The 21,517-nt window shown below is 40.4% G+C and overlaps 1 protein-coding gene and 1 pseudogene across 3 annotated transcripts in view; both read left to right on the top strand.

Annotated features, from left to right (window-relative positions):
• The first annotated feature begins 2,063 nt into the window (after positions 1-2,063).
• LOC103292526 (KRR1 small subunit processome component homolog) overlaps positions 2,064-21,517 on the top strand; it is a 30,281-nt gene continuing 10,827 nt past the window's right edge. For 2 of the 3 annotated variants that reach the window (XM_054718874.1, XM_054718875.1), the window contains exons 1-10: positions 2,064-2,168; positions 6,832-7,004; positions 8,656-8,790; positions 9,030-9,155; positions 9,248-9,331; positions 10,415-10,471; positions 12,606-12,776; positions 15,260-15,337; positions 15,446-15,539; positions 16,527-16,665. In XM_054718874.1, coding sequence (XP_054574849.1) covers positions 2,084-2,168; positions 6,832-7,004; positions 8,656-8,790; positions 9,030-9,155; positions 9,248-9,331; positions 10,415-10,471; positions 12,606-12,776; positions 15,260-15,337; positions 15,446-15,539; positions 16,527-16,665 — 1,142 coding nt within the window. In that variant the 5' untranslated portion in view covers positions 2,064-2,083. Of the gene's footprint in view, positions 2,169-6,831; positions 7,005-8,655; positions 8,791-9,029; positions 9,156-9,247; positions 9,332-10,414; positions 10,472-12,605; positions 12,777-15,259; positions 15,338-15,445; positions 15,540-16,526; positions 17,621-21,517 lie in introns of those variants that run through there. The other variant, XM_008148784.3, reaches the window with a different exon arrangement.
• Positions 5,622-6,211, top strand: LOC103292525 (ubiquitin-conjugating enzyme E2 D3-like; annotated as a pseudogene).

The raw sequence follows: 21,517 nt of genomic DNA, 5'->3' as shown, positions 1-21,517 counted from the left end.
AAGGTAACATGAATTTACTTATCTTTAATTGATAGCTGTTTTTATTTTTTGCCACTCTAAATAAATAATAGCTAATACTTATTGAGTGTGTTTCATATGCAAAGCACTTCTATGACTAGCACTTGACATGTATAAAGTCACTGAGTTAAGGTTATTCTCTCCATTGTAGGAAACTGAACAGGAGTGAGTAAGAAATTTGCCCGAGCCTATACAGCCAGTAGGCACTAAACTAGTCAGTGTGGCTCCAAAGTACCTTTCACTGAACTACTTCTATGCAAGACAATAATCAACACAATTGTACATACTTCCTAATGGAATGGTGCTTTATTTCTAGTTGACAATTTCCCCAGAGGGAAATTACTGTGGAAGAATATGTATATATTTTATATTGATAGATTGCTTTGCAAGAAGGCAGTAACAGTTGACATTTCTATCAGCCTGTATAAGACTGCCCTCTCCTCCAACACAATATCATTTAAAATATTTTTATTTCTTTTTTGCCGATCTGGTGGCTGAAAAATGATATCTATATGCTTTTCTGACAGTAATGAGATTAAGTGTAATATGTTTATTAGCCATTGTATTTACTCTACTATAAATTGCTGTATTAGACAGGGTTCTCCAAAGTATTTATATAATAGTCATGTGATTATGGAGGCCTGAAAGGTCCAAAATCTTCAGGGTGGGCCAGCAGGCTGAAGACAGAGAAGGGTGGCTGATGCAGCTCAAGTCCAAAAGCAATGAGGCTGAAAATCCAGCCCTCCTTGCAACAGAGCTACTGATGGTCAGACTGCCTAGACTTGAAGTCTAACTCACTATTTATTAGTGACTGAGTTCCTTAAATAAGGGTAATAAAAACCTGCTTCTTAAGTTTTCTAGGAACATTGAAGGATTGCTTCTCACTTTATAATTTTCACCTTTTATTTGTTCTGTTATAGGAATTTGTCAAAAAAATTTTAGCAGATTGTAAGAATATAGAGATAAAATCATTGCCTGTCATTTATAAGACGCATAGGATAACAGCAAAAAATCTTAACATAATCTTGGGATCTTCTATCTTAGGTAACAGTCTCTTCTACATGTACTTCATAAGAATCCTTTCTAGAAGATGCACAAGGATAGGTTTCAGATAATTGTTTCCCATTTCAATGATGTGAGGAATTCAACCTATCAAACTTTTTCTATTCTGCAAAATAAATTTTAAATAGCAAGCAATAAAAACAATAATCAAAATTAGTGTTATCTTTAGCGAGTCTAAGAACTTTTAGATTCCTAGAAGTGTAAAGATTTGTAGTAGTGGTGAACCTCACACCTTGATGTCAGCTAATATGCAGTGTTGGGATAGCCTGGAGTTAGTCATTTTGGGAAGTCTTAGGCTAAGTGAAATACTTCAGAAGTAATGCTTAATTGCTATCCTTCTGGCTTAGAAAGAGAAATACCAATACCCTAGAAAATCACCATCAGAAACAAGGACTTTGAAAACTAATCTGCAAAAAAATTATAAGTCTTGTGGGTTTTTATTTAAGCTTTGGTTTTCTCAATGTATAACTTTGGTCTTGTTTTAAGGATTAGAAACAATACACACAAAGTACCTTGCACAAAGTAATCTCACAGTAAATGGTAGCTATTACTGTCACCTCTTGCCATGGAGAACCATATTTCTCATATTAGTACCTTTTCCCAACGTCTACCACATATTTGACTATCATATAAATATTTACCAAAGGAGTGACTTTAGTGCACTCTGCGACCAAACCCTAGAGTGGTCAGCCCGGGTTAGACTCTGAGGCCGTGGGAAAATTACAGACAAAAACCCGTCTCCAACTTGCCTACAGAGCTAAACTACAATTCCCAGCATGCAGCCAAACTCCGTGGTTGCACTGCATCCTGGAAAAGAAGCCCGGAGCTACGCGAAAGAAGCGCTGTAGTTGACACAAATCCGTGGGTTCTAGCGTAGGCACGCACAGAGACTGCGCAGATCTCCCCGTCTGGGTTCTGCGGAACTCATTTTTGAGGACAGGGACTTTAGCCGGAAGGATTAAAGAACCGTTCCATTTCCGGTAGTAACGGGAGCGTTTCGAACATGGCGGCCTCCAAAGCGAACGGGCCAGCCCCAGCGGGTGGGAAAAGTGAATTTCGTAACCAGAAGCAGAAGCAGGAGAACCGAGGTAAGGTGGTGTGAGCACCGAAGCCTGGGTTTGGAGGTTTAGTTGCGATCGTGTCACGCCGCCTCGAGTCTGTTCTCTGAAATGGAGTGCCTATCAGAGCTGCTTTTTAGGGTTTTTGGCCGGGCCTGCGAAACCGTCTGGCGGATAGGGTGCCGGTCACGTGTTCCTAGCTAATCGCTTTTGCTAAAGGCTCCCAGAATGAAGGTGTTGCGGAATTCGTTTTCCGTAAAGTGATAATTAAGACATTTTGGAGGGCGTTGCAGAGCCTTTGACTTGCGGCGATGGGCGGAAGTAGCTGACAAAAGGAGGGATGTGGTAGGAGTAGGAGGTTGTTATTTACTTGAGTGAACGCTGGTAATGAAGGAGTGAGACAGGGAGTGATAAGGAGGAGGTATCTGGCATGTCCTGAAAGCTAGTGTGTGAGTTCCTGAAAAATTTTTGCATCATTTATTATTATTGTTTATCAAATTGTTAAAATATTAGACGGCACGCCTCCTTCTCTTTACACTGCCCTGCCTTTAAATTGTTGTCTTGTTTTATTCTGGTTTGATCCATTTTCGTCAGTATGAATGACAGGAAGAGAGGCTAGAGCCCAGGACCTCTGAAACCATTCTTATTGGAAGTGTTAAAAACCTTGAACTCTCATTCTAAAGGCCTTAGAAAGGTATAAACGGTGCTTTGTTGTTTTTTAAATTATGAGTGTACATAGTAGAGTATGGTACATGTACATCTTAAAGAATAAAGCCAACACGTGAGAAAGGTGCGCTCATTGAGCGGAATAAAACATTGTGAAACCCAAAACACCTCCTACAAGCTCCTCTCAGAACATACTCTTTTTCTTTGAAACATGAAGTAACTGTTCTAAATCATGTTGATCATTCTGTTCTTTTTCTTCATAATCTTTACAAACTATGCACAAAGCGGTTTACTTTTGCCTATATTTTAATTTTATGGGAATGGGAAAGGACTGTAGGCATGGTTCTGTGTCCTGCATCTTAGGCTTAACTTTGTTTTTGTTATTTAATCAGGGCAATGCTTGAAGCTGTATTTTTCTCTACTATGATGTTCACTTGTATGAATATATGCTAATTTATATTTTCATTCTACCATTGATGGACATTTGCATTGTTCCCATTGTTTGCTGTTATAAACAGTGCTGCTCTAGACATGTTTGTACATATCTATAGCTTTACATGTTCAAGAATTTCTCTAGGTTATGTACATGGGATTGGAATCCTTGAAGTGTAGGGTATGTGCAGGTGGTGCTGTTAGAGGCACCTCTCACCAACACCAGAGAGGTGTTCCCGGACAGCTTCCGAGTCAGTGGGAGAGGGCTGTTCCCAGCCTGGATCCTTGTCTTCTCTTATAAATGAACTAGAGACCTGGTGCACAAAATTCGTGCATGGGGGCAGGGGGTGTCCCTCAGTCCAGCCTGCATCCTCTCCAATCTGGGACCCCTCAAGGGATGTCTTACTGCCTGTTTAGGCCCGATCCTGGTGGAATCGGGCCTAAACGGGTAGTCGGACATCCCTCTCACAACCCAGGACTGCTGGCTCCCAACTGTTCTCCTGCCTGCCTGCCTGTCTGATTGCCCCTAACTGCTTCTGCCTGCCATCCTGATCACCCCCTAACCCAGTGATGGGCAACCTTTTGAGCTTGGTGTGTCAAACTTCACCAAAAAACTGAGCATAACTCGGGTAGTGTGTCACTTTGAGGAAAAAAACATTATTTCGCAAATGTTTCATCCTCAGGAGCAGCAAATGTTTCATCCTCGGCATGTAGCCGCCTCAGCGGCCGCGTGTCATCAGAAATGGCTACGCGTGGACACGCGTGTCATAGGTTCGCCATCACTGCCCTAACCACTCCCCTGCCAGCCTGATCGATGCCTAACTGCTCCCCTGCTGGCCCATTTGCCCCTAACTGCCCTCCCCTGCCAGCCTGGTCGCCCCTAACTGTCCTTTCCTGCAGGCCTGGTCGCCCCCAACTGCCCTCCCCTGCCAGCCTGGTCACCCCCAACTGCCCTCCCCTCCAGGCCTGATCGCCCACAACTGCCCTCCCCTGTCGGCCATCTTGTGGCGGCCATCTTGTGTGTTGGAGTGATGGTCAATTTGCATATTACCTCTTTATTACATAGGATGTATATGGGGGACCTTGATTGCATTGTGAAAAGCCAATTTATTAAAGCATGCATCTTTGATAAAGAAGCAAAGCAAGCAAACCTATATATCTGGCTTAAGAAGTGCAGATGGGCAGCTAATCTGAAAAGCAAATTGGATGGGGGTCCCAGGCGTTATATACCCTCCCGTCTGTAGGTTTCAAAATTTCTTTTTTTTTCCTCTCACTGTATAGTTCTAGTCAGTCATGTGGTACTAGTTTCAACTAGTACTAGTATGTGCATTTTAAATAATGACAATTGTTGATTTCAAGCTTTCATTAAGGATATTGGGAAGTGAAAGATATATGAAGATTAGCTAATTCTCTGTGATTTCATCCAGAAATAGCAAAGTATAAGAACCAGAAAGCAGGTTTACCTGACTGGGTGGATAACATGGATTATCAAGACCTGCTTCTCAGACTTTAGTGTGCAAAAGAATCTCCTGATGAGATTGTTAAAACAGAGATGCTTGTGCCTCGGCCCAGGGGTTCAGAGTCAGTAGATCTAAGGTGGAGGCCAAGAATTACATTTCTAACCCACTCACAGCTTATCCTTCTACTGCAGGCCTATGTATTATACCTTTGAATAGTACTAATGTAAGTTATAGCTGTTGGATTTATGAGGTTCCTAAAATTCAGGACCAGGTGTAGGGAGCAGATCTAGGGTTAAGCCTCGGGCTGACCTGTGGCAGGGCCACAAACAAGTCCCAGCTTGGAGGGCAGAGCCCTCTTAGCATAATTAAGCTTAACCTTCTAGCCCTCCCTAATTCCTTCCTAAGTAGCTAATGGGCTGTGGGAGGTGCAGCAAGTGTTGCCAAAACAAGAACATGTGTATACATGTTGATCTACCCTTGTTTTAATCAGACTATAAAATAAAGCATCAGCTTGCAGACTGGGTCTTTTGTGTCCTCATCTAGGCATGGGAGATCCACCAAGCCCCAGCTGTATTCTCTTGTCTGTCTTTTCTTCAATCCTTCACCGCCTCTTCTCAGCCTCTTCTCAGGTTCACCCTTGGCCGTGCTGGCGCGGCACAACCAGGAGTTTTAATAAATGTTATGGGAGATAATTTATGACCCTTCAGAGGCATTTTGTTTTGATGAAAAGAGACCTTTATGTCCCCTTAATTAAGTCACTAATCTTTTATGAAATGGGAAAAATGATACTGGTTCTTCCTACCTTTCATGGTTATCATGAAGGGTATACAGAAATAAGGCTCATGGAGTCCAACCTCTGATCAGTTTTGTAAGAAGGTGCTGTTCTGAAAAGAAGGAAAAGCGCCTGTGTCTGGCAGAGGCAGTGTGAGATGAAGAGACAAGCCTTCCCTGCCGCCGGGGTAATCAAGAGTTTTGGCCGGACCTTTGAGCACACACCGAGATAGTGAGGAGCCAGATGCAAAGCACAGACTATGGCGCTGAAACGGATTAATAAGGAACTTAGTGATTTGGCCCATGACCCTCCAGCACAGTGTTCTGCAGGTCCAGTTGGGGATGATATGTTTCATTGGCAAGCCACCTAATGACAGCCCATATCAAGGTGGTGTATTCTTTTTGACAATTCCTTTTCCTACAGACTACCCCTTCAATCCACCTAAGGTTGCATTTACAACAAGAATTTATCATCCAAATATTAACAGTAATGGCAGCATTTGTCTCGATATTCTAAGATCACAGTGGTCTCCTGCATTAACTATTTCTAAAGTTCTTTTATCCATTTGTTCACTGCTATGTGATCCAAACCCAGATGACCCCCTAGTGCCAGAGATTGCACAGATCTATAAAACAGACAGAGATAAGTACAACAGAATATCTCGGGAATGGACTCAGAAGTATGCCATGTGATGCTACCTTAAAGTCAGAATAAGCTGCATTATAGCTGGAATAAACTTTAAATTACTGTTAAAAAAAAAAAAAAGAAAGAAAAGAAATAAGGCTCATGAAAACTCTTTGGAAACCCTAAAACCAGTGATTATTAACAAAGTGTACACCAGAGTATCAGCTTTTAAAAATTTTATGTACATATACACATATGCAAATACAGTATATACATACAGTATATACACACTTTGGCTTCACTTCAGTAAAATTTGAAAGGTTGCTTATCTATAATAATAAAAACATAATATGCTAATTAGACTGGACGTCCTTCCTGATGAAGCCAAGCCGGGGCTGCGAGGGAAGCCCAGGTCCCGGGTGCCTGCCAGTGGCCAGAGGGAAGCCAGTGCCGGCAGCCAGGGGAAGGAAAGGCCTACTCTTGCATGAATTTCATGCATCGGGCCTCTAGTCTATATATAAAAGGCTAATATGCAAAGTGTCCCCTCGGGGGTTCGATCGCTCACTATGATGTGCGTTGACCACCAGGGGGTGGCGTGGAACGAAGGAAGGCCCCGGCTGGCAGCTGGAAGGCCCCTATTGGCCCTGATTGCCAGCCAGGTCTAGGGACCCTACTATGCATATAAATGTCCAAAAGTGGGCTAAAGTCTGATGTGTGTTTCATTTTGTTTTTCCTGTAGATGAATCAGAACTCCTCACTGTTCCTGATGGTTGGAAGGAACCAGCTTTTTCCAAAGAGGACAATCCCAGAGGACTCTTGGAGGAAAGCAGTTTTGCAACTTTGTTCCCAAAATATAGAGAGGCTTACTTGAAAGAGTGCTGGCCATTGGTTCAAAAAGCCTTGAATGAACATGTATGCATATTTTATATATTTCTTTGAGATTTTGCTCCTGCTTATACCTTTACTTTTAAGTAAATGTATGTGTGCTTGTGGATTTTTTTAAGGTGCCAGCATTATTGACTAATTTGGTTCCTTTGGTATTTCAAACAGCCTACATAAGCTTTATTCTTGTAATACTTGTGTTTTTAATTTTGTGAATAATAGATTACTGAAAAATACACATACCTTTAAAATTGTAGGGATTTGATGGACTCTCTGAAACTCATCTGTGTACTCGCACATTTCAGAATACCTATTCTGTACTATGGTGATTGTCACAAACCTGCACAGTTTGAGTCAGGCATGTTTCTGCCTAATTGCTTAATTTTCCCTCCCTTCCTCCCTCCCTCCTTCCCTCTGTAGAGTTTCCATTATTCTATTAATTTTCATTTTAAATGTAAGATGTGGATGTGCCATCTTTTTCCTATTTGTTGCTGCTGCCATGCCCCTAGAGTGGTGTATTTGTTTTTGTTTTTCAAACATGGGTTGACATCCATTAGTGGATCCAGAAGTCAATTTAGTGGATATAAGGAGTCTTTAAAAAATGAATATGTCACATGTGGTAAGGATAATTTTATGAAGCTTTTGATTCATTTTACGAATTTGTGCACCAATGCAGTCCCTCGGCCTGGCCTGCAGGATCGGGCTGAAACCGGCTTTCCAACATCCCGCAAGGGGTCCCGCAGGCCAGGCCAAGGAACTCCACTGGTGCACAATCAGGGCCGGGAAGGGATGCGGGAAGTTGGCCAGCCAGGGAGGATCTATGGGAGGACTCCAGGGCATGTCCGACCTGTCTTGCTCTGTCCCAATTGGCCAGACCCCAGCAGCAAGCTAACCTACTGGTTGGAGCGTCTGCCCCCTGGTGGTCAGTGCATGTCATAGCAACTGGTCGACCGGTTGACTGCCCCCCTGGTGGTCAGTGCACGTCATAGCGAGTGGTTGAGTGGCCTTAGCATATCATTAGCATATTACACTTTGTTGGTTGAACAGCTGACTGGTCAACCAGACACTTAGCATATTAGGCTTTTATTATATAGGATATGTATGTGTACTAGGTTGTAACATGAAATATATTTCTCAAACTGAGGGACTGCCCTGGACTCATTTGTGCCCATTGAGTATGAGGGTGACTCCGCAAACTGCAAGCGTATTTTCATAGCTGTCTACATCTGGTCTCTCTCTCTCTTCTTCTCTCTCTCTCTCTCTTCCCCTCCCCCCCCCTCTCATAAACTCATACAGACCCAACCTTATGTTGAATAGTTCATCACTCACTATTCAGAATATGCTCATATGTTAGAAAATAGCATGTTAGTATAAGTATTGTCTCATTTGGATTGATATGTATTTTTTAAACTAGAGATTATCTTTATTCCAGTAAGTACAAAGTATTCTAAACTCCAGTAAGTATAAATGGTTTCAATTGCCTGAGTTTCTATATTCTTTGAAGTACGAAAGTAATTAAGCATTCTTTATATTAACTATCCAGCTTCTTCAAGGAGGGAGTTGATAGAATTTTAGAGGGAGATTAACTCCTAGTCATCAATAGTTAGATTAGGATAGGTTATATAAGTATCTAAAACTGAATTCATTTTTAGACAGCTTGTTTGCTCTTTCCTTTTTGTAGCATGTTAATGCAACCCTGGACCTGATCGAGGGCAGCATGACTGTTTGTACAACAAAGAAGACTTTTGATCCATACATCATCATTAGGGCCAGAGACCTAATAAAACTATTAGCAAGGAGTGTTTCATTTGAACAGGTAAATTCACAGTTACAGAGATTTTGCTTTATTTGTGCCATTAGAGATATCACAGCACTGTATCCACCCACTCGTCCCTGCATCCCTCCCTCCCTCCCTGTGTCCCTCCCTTCTTCTCTCCCTCCCTCTCTCCCTCCTTCCCTCCGTAGAGTTTCCATTATTCTGCTTAGATATCAAGTGTGGACTTTGAAGTGTATTTGTAAAGAATATTGGTGGAATATTTTCTTTTTTTTCCAAAGGCAGTACGAATTCTTCAGGATGATATTGCATGTGACATCATTAAAATAGGTTCTTTAGTAAGAAATAAAGAAAGATTTGTAAAAAGAAGACAACGGCTTATTGGTCCCAAAGGATCTACATTAAAGGTACTTTTTACTGGTAGAAAATTAGTATCTTTTTTGTCATTAGTTTTTCAGTGTATTTCAACTGAATTTCAACTTACTGTTCTTTGATATAGGCATTGGAACTCTTAACAAACTGTTACATTATGGTTCAGGGAAACACGGTTTCAGCCATTGGACCTTTTAGTGGCTTAAAAGAGGTGAGACTTAATATCTTTAATTTTCAGCAGAGAACAAATTAAATAATTTGGTTATAATATATGGTTTTATGATTATTGTATTATTTTAGGATGTGCTTTGTTTGATTTTCCATTAGTAAATACGTTGTACTTCATGGAATTTGAGGGAGTCATCGCTCCTAGACATTAACATATTATGACCAATCTTTGACAGTCACACACATCTCAATTAGGTCTTCACACCTTCGCTCCTCCCACTACAAATTTTAAATGGGTATTTAAGCTCATTCTGTAGCACATATGAGAAACATGATGTAGTTACATGTGCTCAAATATTAGGGAATTGAACAGATGTTGTTATTTGCAGAAATGTATACAGTTAGTTGAGGTCAAACTCAAATTTTCCTTTATGATACATTTTTCTTTTGTTTGAATTTAATGTTTTCATGAACATTTATTTTAACTTGTTATGAGGAACTCTGTTGAGCAGATACTGTTCCAATTGACTCCCTTTGATACTATTATCTGGATCTGGCTGTGAGGTCTTGCTTCTTCCTTTCCAGGGCCTTTTAATAGAACTTTCTTGGACCTCATTCTTAGACATGATCTACCCTTTTCTCATGGGGTAATAATAACTTCAATACATTGAATACTTTGTAAATCTCAAAGTGTAAATATGTTATTTAGTTCTTACAACAGACCCTTGAGGTATCTTCATTTCCACATTGCAAATGAGAAAGCTGGAACAGGAAAATTAAGTGTCTTTCCCAAATAAACTGGCAGTCCCATTATTTGAGCCTACATTTTCTGACTCTGAATCCATCTCCCCCCAAATCACAGTTGCAGAGTGTTACACTTGTTCAGTATGTCACATTTTCACAGTACAATTGAGTAACACTGTATAATTGAGTACAAATAGTTAACACTGTACCCAGGGTTAACTATTATGAAAGATCTAGTTGCCACTAAGAGCAATTGAAGGAACTATTCAGTTTGGCAGCCATTGTCTGGTTTGTAGGATATTTTGAAATATAGTAATTCCTTTCTACCTGGTTCATTAAGATATTTATAAATGACTAATTCGTTTTTCTTTGCAAATTTCAGGTTCGAAAAGTAGTCCTAGATACTATGAAGAATATTCATCCAATTTATAATATTAAAGTGAGTGTTAATTATATATTTGTGTAACAGTGGTTATCAGACTTCTTTTAGCTACAGAAAACTTTCTTGAAATTAAATTTTTATAAAAGTTGAATAGACAAAACAGATAAAGTAGAGATATTTTGGGTAAATTAAAGGTAGGATTCAACCCACTCAACTCAACCCAGTCCTCAAGTTACTTCCTTAAAAGCTTGGGTCTCAGTGGAGTCCAGTATTGACAGGTACACTGTAATCTCTATATATAAAACCCTAATATGCAAATAGACCAAACAGCAGAACAACTGAACAACTAGTTGCTGTGATGTGCACTGACCACCAGGGGGTACACACTGAACATGGTGGGTGTCGGCAGCAGGCGGCAGAGCGCAGAACATGGCAGGCATCGACTGCGATGGGATGGTGGAGCAGGTGAGCGGGGTCACCAGACCAAGGTGGGGTGCTGGTTGCTGTCATCGGGGCGAGCCTCTGGTGGTTACTGAAAATTCTTTGCTCCTGTGCGCCGCGGTCCTGCAGGGCACTCGCACCTGCTGCCGGCACTGCCCCACTTGCACCCACTGCCAGCATTGGAGCCGCCACTGGCCCCGATTGCTTGGCACCATCAGCAGGTGTGCACTGGGTCCCTAGTGTATTATATAGTTCTGATACAAGAAAGGTTTCACAGAATTTGTCGTAGATTATATCAATCCTGTTTTCTTAGGCTGTGAGCCCATCTTTATGTTTAAAGATGTGCTCTTTCAGAATTCTGCCTTTTTCTATTAAATAAAGCCTCAAATATTTTAGATTGCATTAAAACCTTTGGGGGAGGAGAGGACTTAATACTCAAATTATTTAGCTTACCCAAAATAGCTCTGCTTTATCTGTTTTGTAAGCCTTTTGAGAGAGATGTTATATCCCTGTGTGCACAAAGTTTATGACTGTTCTTGGAAATGTAACCGTGCTGTAATGAGCTGTTTTATTTATGACTAGATGCCCAGTGCATGAATTTGTGCACAGGTGGGGTCCCTTGGGGTAGCCTACGGGGATCAGGCTGAAACCCACAGTCCAACTCCGCCTGCAGCTCCTACCAGCCACTCCCGCTCATCCTGGCCCCACTGTGCCTGCTGCAGGCTCATAACCCAATCAGCACTTGCCAGCCATGAGCCCTGCATCTGGCGCCCTCCCAAGGGGAGTGGCCTGTGGGATTGGGCAGAAACCGGCTCTCTGACATCCCCGAGGGGTCCTGGATTGTGAGAGGGTGCAGGCCAGGCTGAGGGACCCCTCTGGGGCACGATTGGGGCCGGAAAGGGACTGCGGGAGGGCTCCAGGGCATGTCCGGCTCATCTCACTCAGTCCCAATTGGCCGGACCCCAGCAGCAAGCTAACCTACCGGTTGGAGTGTCTGCTCCCTGGTGGTCAGTGCACGTCATAGCGAGCAATTGAGCAGCCTTAGCATATCATTAGCATATTACGCTTTGATTGGTTGAACAGTCGACTGGTCACCGAACAACCAGACACTTAGCATATTAGGCTTTTATTGTATAGAATATAGGATGAGTATTTGTTGAGCAGTCCAGTTAAATCTGGTGAAGTTAAGTTTAAAAGTCTCATATTAGATTGACATGAAAGAACAGTTTTCCCTGTGTGCACAAAGTTACTTTGGGACATTAAAGATAAAAAGAGCTAGTCATGCATCTATTGCCTGGTTTGTATCCTTTTGTGTTCCAATGTCTATAAAATTCAAATGGAGTGGAGGAAATGTGAGAATATTGGTTTTGTCTGATCATGAGAAGGTTTGCTTTTCCCCCCTGTGATATTTCAGGTGCTACTGAAAGCTTCCTCCTTTCAGGGAACATTATTAAGTATTCTCCCTGCTATTAAGTTGAGTTTTAAGGTTTAAAGAAATAATAGTTGAAGAGCTGAATTAGTCTCTCTTTCATCTCAATTTATTTTAATAATTTTGAAATTTCTTAATCTAATTTTCTTATGCTTGGTTAAAAATCGAGATTACATATTCTTTTCTTTGTGGAATTGGTTTAATCCTACCTAAGAGACTAAGATCTATGTATAAGAATGATATTTATGATGTCTTAATTTGACAAATGTATGACTTCTGAAATTAACATTTTTACCCTGTTTGTATATTGCATGACTAAAGACCTTAATGATTAAACGAGAGTTGGCAAAAGATTCTGAATTAAGATCACAAAGTTGGGAAAGATTTTTGCCACAGTTCAAGCACAAAAATGTGAATAAACGCAAGGAACCAAAGAAAAAAACTGTTAAGAAAGAGTATACACCATTCCCACCACCACAACCAGAAAGTCAGGTAAGTATTAAATGTTGAATTTCATTACATGATGGAGAAACTGTTATCATCAATTTTGTAAGAGACTTTATTGAGGGTATTTTAGGTGGAATTGCTGTGTTAATATGTGTGTATGTGTTTGAGTATGTAGAGATATGGGAAACTGAAGGTAAGTGTAAATAGGTTTATTTTGAGCAAAGTGCATGGGGTAGGGGGCTTCATATTGTGAGTGTAAACTATATCAAGGTGGTTGGTGTCACCCATGTCCCTGTAGCCACTGTAAATGTTCCATGGATAAAAAATTCAACAATTTGCCCTAACCTGTTTGGCTCAGTGGATAGAGTATCAGCCTGCAGACTAAAGGATCCCAGGTTCGATTCCGGTCAAGGGCATGTACCTTGGTTGCGGGCACATACCCAGTAGGGAGTGTGCAAGAGGCAGCTGAATCGATGTTTCTCTCTCATCGATGTTTCTAACTCTCTATCCCTCTCCTTTCCTCTCTGTAAAAAGGCAATAAAATGTTTTTGTTTTTTTTTAATTCAACAATTTAGCTCAAAATGCTCTCTACTTTAGCATCATTCCTATGACCATAAGATATATGGCTGCTCCTGTTTTGAAATCTTAAATTCTAATCTAATAGCTCTCCTTTTTCTAAGTTAGAATACCTCTCATTTTGTTAACTGTCTTCTGGTTTCCTTTCCAAAATGTCCTTTTCCATCTTGCCCATTGTTTTCTTTCATGCTCCTTTTTCCATCTATCACACCTGCCCAGCAAAACTCTTAAACTTGGACCAGTCCTAAAACGACTTCTTTTCCATAATGTGGCTACTACACATAGGTGGAAGGAGTCATAACATTGGATTATATCCACTCTAAATTTATGTTTCCAACCTTAGGTGGGTCCTCAGTGTTGTCTGGTAGTTCTGTGAATCCTCCTAATTTTCTAGGCACTCTCCCACTCCTAGCAGATGTCATTTAATTTTATTTTACCGAAATATTTTAGACCATCAGGCAATAATTCTTTCAACTTACTTTTTTCTCACCTACATCTTCCCATGTGTATCAATTCTTTCTTTACCTGCTCTCACCTATCTCTTGAGGGTTCTTGCTTCATTATTCCCTCCCTTGGAAACTCTTCCCTTCCTGCTAGTTCTTTAGGCTCAGCATGTAAACCCATCCCTTTCTGGGTACTGTCTTCCTCCTCCACAGCCTTGTGCTTGAAGTTTTTCAGGGAAGGTCTGATGAAAGGTTAGAAGGAAAAAAGGAATGATGGTCATCATGGTGAAAAAACGGTGGAAGTGCTCAATCATGAGGTTTCCTCAGGGAAAGGAAGAAAGGGAAGCCAGAAAGAAACTGGTAGTTGGAGGGAAAGTGGAGTGATCCAGTTACTAAACCCTGTCCCATAACACCTGCTGTACTTTTTTTTTCTTTTTAAGTTTTTAAAATATATTTTTATTTATTTCAGAGACAAAGGGAGAGGGAGAGAGATAGAAACATTAATGATGAGAGAATCTTTGTTTGGCTGCCTCCTGCACGTCCCCTACTAGGAATTGAGCTCATAACCCGGGCTTGTGCCCTGACCAGGAATCGAACCATGACCTCCTGATTCATAGGTCCACACTCAACCACTGTACCATTCGCACCGGGCCTCTAGTCTGTAAAGAATTTAGAACATTGCCTTAGATATAATAATGCTGTGTACGTGCAAGATAGATAAATGATCAATGTTGACTATATAGTGAATGAATGAGCTGTAACTTTCTCTAATTAGTGTTTTAGTCACCAAATTCTGACAATCTTGCTTTTTATTTTGCATGCCACTACCCTTTATTCTAGGTTTTTATCTCTTCTCTATTCTTCTGTACTTTAAAAAATGTTGCTCAGGCCCAGCCTGAGTGGTTGAGTTGGTTGAGTGTTGTCCTCTGCACCAAAAGGTTGCCGGTTCAATTCCCACTAAGGGCACATACCTGGGTTGTGGGTTTGATCTCCAGTTGGGAAGCATGTTTCTCTCACATTGATGTCTGTCTGTCTGTCTCTCTTTTTCTCCTCCCATTACCTTCCTCTCTATATGTATGTCATCTGGTGAGGATTGAGAGGGAAAAATAGCTTACATTAAAAAAAAATCCTGCTTTGGTCTCTTCACTCTCCTCAGAAACTTGAGTCATTTCTAAATCATGTCCCACCTCCTTCACCTGACATTCAAATTTCTTCAACCTTCCTCAAACTATTTTTCCAGTTTCCTATTACACTTTTTTGAATTATTGACCTTCCACCCTACTTAAAGCAGTCTCTTGTGTATTCCTTGAACACATAACCTGCTTTCCTACCTCCATGCTTTTGTGGACATATTTCCTTCAATTTAGATTATGTTTCCTTCTCTTTTGTCATTCCCTTTATGAATTAATCATATGTTTTTGAGCTTCTGTCTTTACCTCATGACCTTTCTTAGAAAATGACTTTCATCTACATTATTTCTGAAGTTATTGTAAATACTGATTTCAACAGATTGATAAAGAATTGGCTAGTGGTGAATACTTTCTGAAGGCAAGTCAAAAAAAGCGACAGAAAATGGAAGCAATAAAGGTAAGACTTCGTCTAGCTCACAATATTAATAATGAAGTTCATAGAAACTTGAATTCTTAATTAGCTATAAATTGTGTTTCACTAATGTATGTTTTATTACTAACATAGGCTAAACAAGCAGAAGCTCTCAGTAAGAGACAAGAGGAAAGAAACAAAGCTTTTATTCCACCTAAAGAAAAGCCAGTTTTGAAACCTAAGGAAGGTAAAGCTTGTTTTCCAATTCTTGGTGTAATGTAAAAGTCTGTTATCTGAAAAGTAAACCCTTAGTGAATTTACCTAAATTTGAGTGTTAAGTAAGGAAATAACCATATCTGCTGTTAATTCACTTAGCATTTCATTAATCACTAATCCCAGGGACAGGAAACAACGGGGGTAATTTGTACTTTAGTAGCAGCTAATCCCCGGATGTGCTTGTGAAGGACCTTTTGTTTTGAAAGATATAAACCAGAGAGTGACTCTTCTGTAAAAATAAGAGTAAAGCCGTGAGATCCCTGAGCTCTGCTATCACGAATTTCAAAAACGGCTCATCTGAGGTTGTGATTTTCTTCTCTCGTGTGATCTATAGCTTACGTTTTATTCCTATATTGTTACCATGGATTTTTCATTATCTTGAGCCAAAGGACACCAACAAAATAATACTAGTCATTCATTGAACTAACATTTGGAAAACTTTAAGTTTTTATGTGGTATTAGAGAAGATTTTGACTTATAACTTTATGATTAATTAATTAAAATTATGGAAGTTGGAAGGATGACATATAATATTCTTCATGAAATATAATTCTAAATTATTTTAACAGGTATGATGGAAAATTGGCATATTAATGAGTGCTGTAAAGTTCCAAAATGTGAAAAGAATATAAGTAAAAATAATCTAACTTGAAGTATGATTGAAGTGGGGGGAATGTAGTTTTAATAGAGTTGAATCCAGTTGAATCCAGTAATTGGTTCATATAACTAAACAATAATACCATTTCACATGTACTTTCACTAATATGTTTTTAAAGTATTTTAATTTTTTTTTCTCTTAAAGAAATTTCTAACTTTTCTTTAGGCAGGTGTTTTATATTTTATAACATGACCTTCCAATTATAAAAATATTCTGAAATTATTGTACTAAATACATATTCTTTATATTTTATTTGGTAAAATCTAAAGAATTACACATATTGTGTTTTTATTTGTCTAGCTTCTACTGAAACTAAAATTGATGTGGCTGCCATCAAGGAAAAGGTTAAGAAAGCAAAGAATAAGAAACTGGGAGCTCTCACAGCTGAAGAAGTTAAGCTTAAAATGGAAGTAGATGAAAAGAAAAAGAAGAAAAAAAAGTAATACAAAAAAACCCTGACCCTAGAACTTATTAAGCTATCTCCTTTTATAAAGGACTTTGAGGTACTGGGGCATTAGTTGCCTTATGTGTAGGAAGTAATACTCTGATTGCTTTTTTCTGAGTTTGTTTTGTTCTTTATAACAATGTTTATATATATATATGGCTGTTATTTATAAACATAAATTACTAGAGGCCTGGTGCATGGATTTGTGCACCGATGGGGTCCCTCGGCCTGGCCTGCAGGGATCAGGCCGAAACCGGCAGTCCAACATACCCCAAGGGATGTAGTAGTGCGTGAAGTGGCAGGTGGCTGGGGAGGAGCCGGAGCCCTGGCCGGGAGCTGCGCCGCTCCCGCTCATCCCAGCCCTGCTGTGCCTGCCGCCACCTCTCAGGCTCACTGCTGCTCCACTGCGGTCTCCACGCACCCGTCCTAGGGCGACACTGGCGCACCCATGACTGAGAAGCAGTCGCAGGCTCGCACCCAGTCAGCCCCGATGCCAGTCCTGATCCTGGTCTGGATGGGGGAGGGGCGTGCAGGGGGAGTGTCCTTGGGAGAGGCTGACACCGCCACAGCTGTGCTCACCAGCTGTGAGCCCAGCATCTGGCGCCCATCAGTCAGCTGAGCTCCTGCACTGAGTGTCTGCCCCCTGGCAGTCAGTGCGCATCATAGCTACCAGTCAGACGGACACTTAGCATAATAGGCTTTTCTATATATAGATTATATTATCCATGATTTTTTTAAAACTTTTATACTAGAGAGTGGTATATATGTCTTGGTATACATTGCGCCTAATCTGTTCCAGGCAGTTTGGTCTAGCATGATTTTAAAAGTAATTCTTTAGGTTGTTTATGTAGGTTTTGGGAATGTGGCTATTGTAATTATCCATCAAATAGAATATCTGACACCATTGGTTAATTTTTATATACAGGGTTGGGCAAAAATAAGTTACAGTTGAGTACACAAAACACAGGGTTTATATATATATATATTATTATTTTTATTTTTATTGATTTCAGAGAAGGGAGAGGGGGAGAGAGAGAAAAACATCAGTGATAAGAGAGAATCATGCCTCCTGCATGCCCCCTACTGGGGATAGAGCCTGCAACCCAGGCATGTGTGCCCTGACTGGGAGTCGAACTGTGACCTTCTGGTTCGTAGGTTGATGCTCAACCAATGAGCCACACCAGTAGGGCACAGTTTATTCTTGTATTATCATTTATTCTTGTATTATTTTCTATACAAACAGCTATAAACCTAACTTTTGTCCCACCCCATATAATTATGGCCCAGCATTTGGTTTTGAGGGGAGGGAAATGCAGGTATTTCAGTGCTTTCTCTACTAATAACAAACATTTAGCTCATTCCTTTTTGTAATCTTACATTTTTGTTCCCAAGATTAAACAACACATAAGCAAAAAAGGCAAGGCCTCCATAAGTCAAATCCCTTAATTACTACCCTGTTCTGAGTATGGGGAAGTGATAAACCAGATAGATATCAAATTGTACATGGTAAAGCCAGATTACTTAGAGCTGAATCAGCATGCAACAAGTTATGTAAAAATGTTTATACTAATGAAGGCCAGTGGAATTATTTAGAATCACCTAAATCTAGCTGGCTCATTTTAGGTTACTTATTGAGAGCCATAGTGTGGCAGCCTGGACACAGTGCTTATTCATAGAAAAGTGGGAAGTAGCCATAGCCGGTTTGGCTCAGTGGATAGAGTGTCGGCCTGTGGACCGAAGGTTCCCAGGCATCTGCCCTGATCAGGAATCGAACTGTGACCTGGTTCATAGGTCAACACTCAACCACTGAGCCAGGCCGGCCAGGCTTTTTAACTTTTCTTGACAATTAAATTAAGAATGTGTTTTGCATCCTGGCCAGTGTGGCTTGGTTGGTTGAGCATCGTCCCATGCACTGAAAGGCTGCAGGTTGGATTCTAGGTCAGGGCACATACCTAGGTTGTGGGTTTGGTCCCCAGTTGGGGTGCATGCGGGAAGCAACCAATCAATGTTTCTTTCTTACATCAATGTTTCTCTTTCCCTTTCCCTTTCTCTCTCTCCAGAATCAATCTTTTATAAAAAGATCAATCTTTTATAAAAAAATACTTATATTTTTTCCTGCATATATATTTTTTAAATAAGTATTCAACTAGAATATTGAAACAAATGTATCCATGCACTAGATAAAATCATCTTGTGTACCATCCAGTATGCCCAGCACATTTTGCAAAACTATCCTGAAATGGCCCCCATCAGTATTTATTGAGCCTACCAACAGTATCTAGAAGATCACAAAGGAATTTTTCCCTCCAGTATTTGCCATAATTTGTTCATAGGTAGAATCTGTTGAATAAAATCTTTCCTTCTAACCTTTACGCCCCAAGTGAGTTAGCATGTATTTTCCCTTTATCTCTCTTAAGATAAAGGTCGTGCCAGGGTCTTCTGTTGTTGGACTGCAAGCCTGTTTTCTGAATTTTATTCCAGAAGATTAGAGGCCATTTGAAGTTGGATCCATATCAAAAGCTAAAACTCCAGCAAGTTTCTTTTTTTTTTTTTTAATATATTTTATTGATTTTTTACAGAGAGGAAGGGAGAGAAAGAGGGACAGAGAGCTAGAAACATCGATGAGAGAGAAACATCGACCAGCTGCCTCCTGCACACCCCCCACCGGGGATGTGCCCGCAACCAATGCACATGCCCTTGACCGGAATCGAACCTGGGACCCCTCAGTCCGCAGACCGACGCTCTATCCACTGAGCCAAACCGGTTTCAGCTCCAGCAAGTTTCTTGTTGTTATCATTGTATTGTTGTTACTAAAAGGAAGGGCTTTTTATTATTATTATTTTGGTTTTGGTTTTTAGGAAACATGCACTCTATTAGTGTTTATTTGCCAGCCAGAATAGGCACCTTGGCTAAAAGGTGAATTAAGTAGGCATAATTCCTACTTGCTTGGAATTTAGAGTCTAGTGGGAAAGACAGACAACTAAGCAATGGCAACAATTAAAAAACCTACCAAAGCACCAAGAATAAACTCAAGATTTGAGAGGACAAATTTGAGGATGGTAGAAAATATTTATTGAGTGCTACTGTATGCCAGGTCCATATTCTAAATATATACATATATTTTGTTTTTGTTTTCTTTGAATTGCTTCACTAAACCTATGAAGAGGCCTATTATCTATATTTTATTATTGAGGAAATGGTCATTTGGGACATATTTCTGTCTCCTTATTTTGGCAGCTTCCCTGTGTTTGTGTCTATGTATTGGGTTGAGCTGCTATATCTCTCACTCACGGCAGTGTGTCCTAATGTAGTAGGTGTCCTGTGGGGTATGTGTCACGTCTTCACTCTCAGGTGGTGGTCTAGGGGCCTAAAATATTCCAGAACTAAGGTGTAGAGTAGACTCTGCTCTCAGATGGCCGAGAGGTGATGAAATTATCATACAGAGAGGAGACCTGCTTAGGCAGGATACCAAGTAATTAAAATCATAAGCTTGTCTCTCCTCCACAACAATTATAACCACTTTTCCCTTTTCTGACCCTCATGCTGTTTGATATCAAGGATTAATTCACATTCCCCAGGGCAAAGCAAACTCAGTGCTTGGAGAGTAAATAGTATGGACCCAACCTTGGCTGTGCTGAAAAGATCTCCCACTTGCCCTGGCTGGTTTGGCTCAGTGGGTAGAGCATCAGCCTGCAGACTGAAGGGTCCCGGGTTCTATTCCAGTCAGCGGCACATGCCTAGGTTGCAGGCTCGATCCCCAGTAGGGGACATGCAGGAGGCAGCCAATCAATAATTCTCTCTCATCATTGATGTTTCTATCTCTCTCCTCCTCTCCCTTCCTCTTTGAAATCAATAAAGATATATTTAAAAATAAAGTCTAAATAAAAGAAAAGAAAAGAAAAGATCTCCCACTTGGACAGACTTCCACAAAGATCTAGTCAACACATTCATCATGTCTCTTCAAGTTTCAAGCAACATGTTCACAATCTTATGAGTGGGTCACTTGCTACTTAAAGATTCCTATCACAAAGATGTGGACACATGCTGGACAGTTATCTCTAATCCATTACACAGAGGGTCAATATTATTTTGCCCAGAGGATTATTCATGTCTGGAGAGAGAGTGAAAAAGACAGATGGACAAGGGTTGGACACATCATTTTTCATGTCTGTTTTAGTCACAAGGGACATTTTTGGCTCTGGTTCAACCTATATTTGGTACTGGTAGTAGATTCTCATTAGCTTCCAAATGAAATAGATGAAGAAAAGCAAGTAAATATTTCCTCAAGAAATCTTATGTTGCCCTTGCCAGATAGCTCAGTTGGTTAGTCGTCCTAATTCTCCAAGGTTGGTGGTCCGTCTGATCACGGATCAGGGTATATATAAGAATCAAGCATCAATAAGTGGAACAACAAATTGATATTTCTCTCTCTCTCCCCTCTCTCTCAAATCAATAAATAAAAATTAAAAATATGAAAAATAAATCTGATGTTAGAAAATGTTATAAAGAAAGCCACCTAATAAAGAAACCTTTGAGGCCATGCAGTGTTATTGTTCCAAGCAGACACGCACTGACCCCTGGTGGCTTAGTGAGAAATGGCATGAGTGATGCAGGGCTCACTCAAGGTTCTGTTAACCTTTTGCACTCGGATGTCGAGTTTGACTCGGCATGGTTAGCATCGGTAGCAGCTCGAGAAAAAAGCAAGAGAGTGCAAAGGGTTAACAATAGAAGCTAACACCAAACTGACACATCTTTTCAGGCTTGCTTTTACTAGATCGAATTGCATTCTGTAAAATTTAATGTTTATGGGGGTACATTCCAATGCAAGTCATTTTCTTGGCATTTC

The sequence above is a fragment of the Eptesicus fuscus genome, chromosome 7 (assembly GCF_027574615.1).
Source record: "Eptesicus fuscus isolate TK198812 chromosome 7, DD_ASM_mEF_20220401, whole genome shotgun sequence".
Classification (NCBI taxonomy): Eukaryota; Metazoa; Chordata; class Mammalia; order Chiroptera; family Vespertilionidae; genus Eptesicus; species Eptesicus fuscus.
Note: the sequence above shows the minus strand (reverse complement) of the source record. Positions and strands in the feature narration are given on the sequence as shown.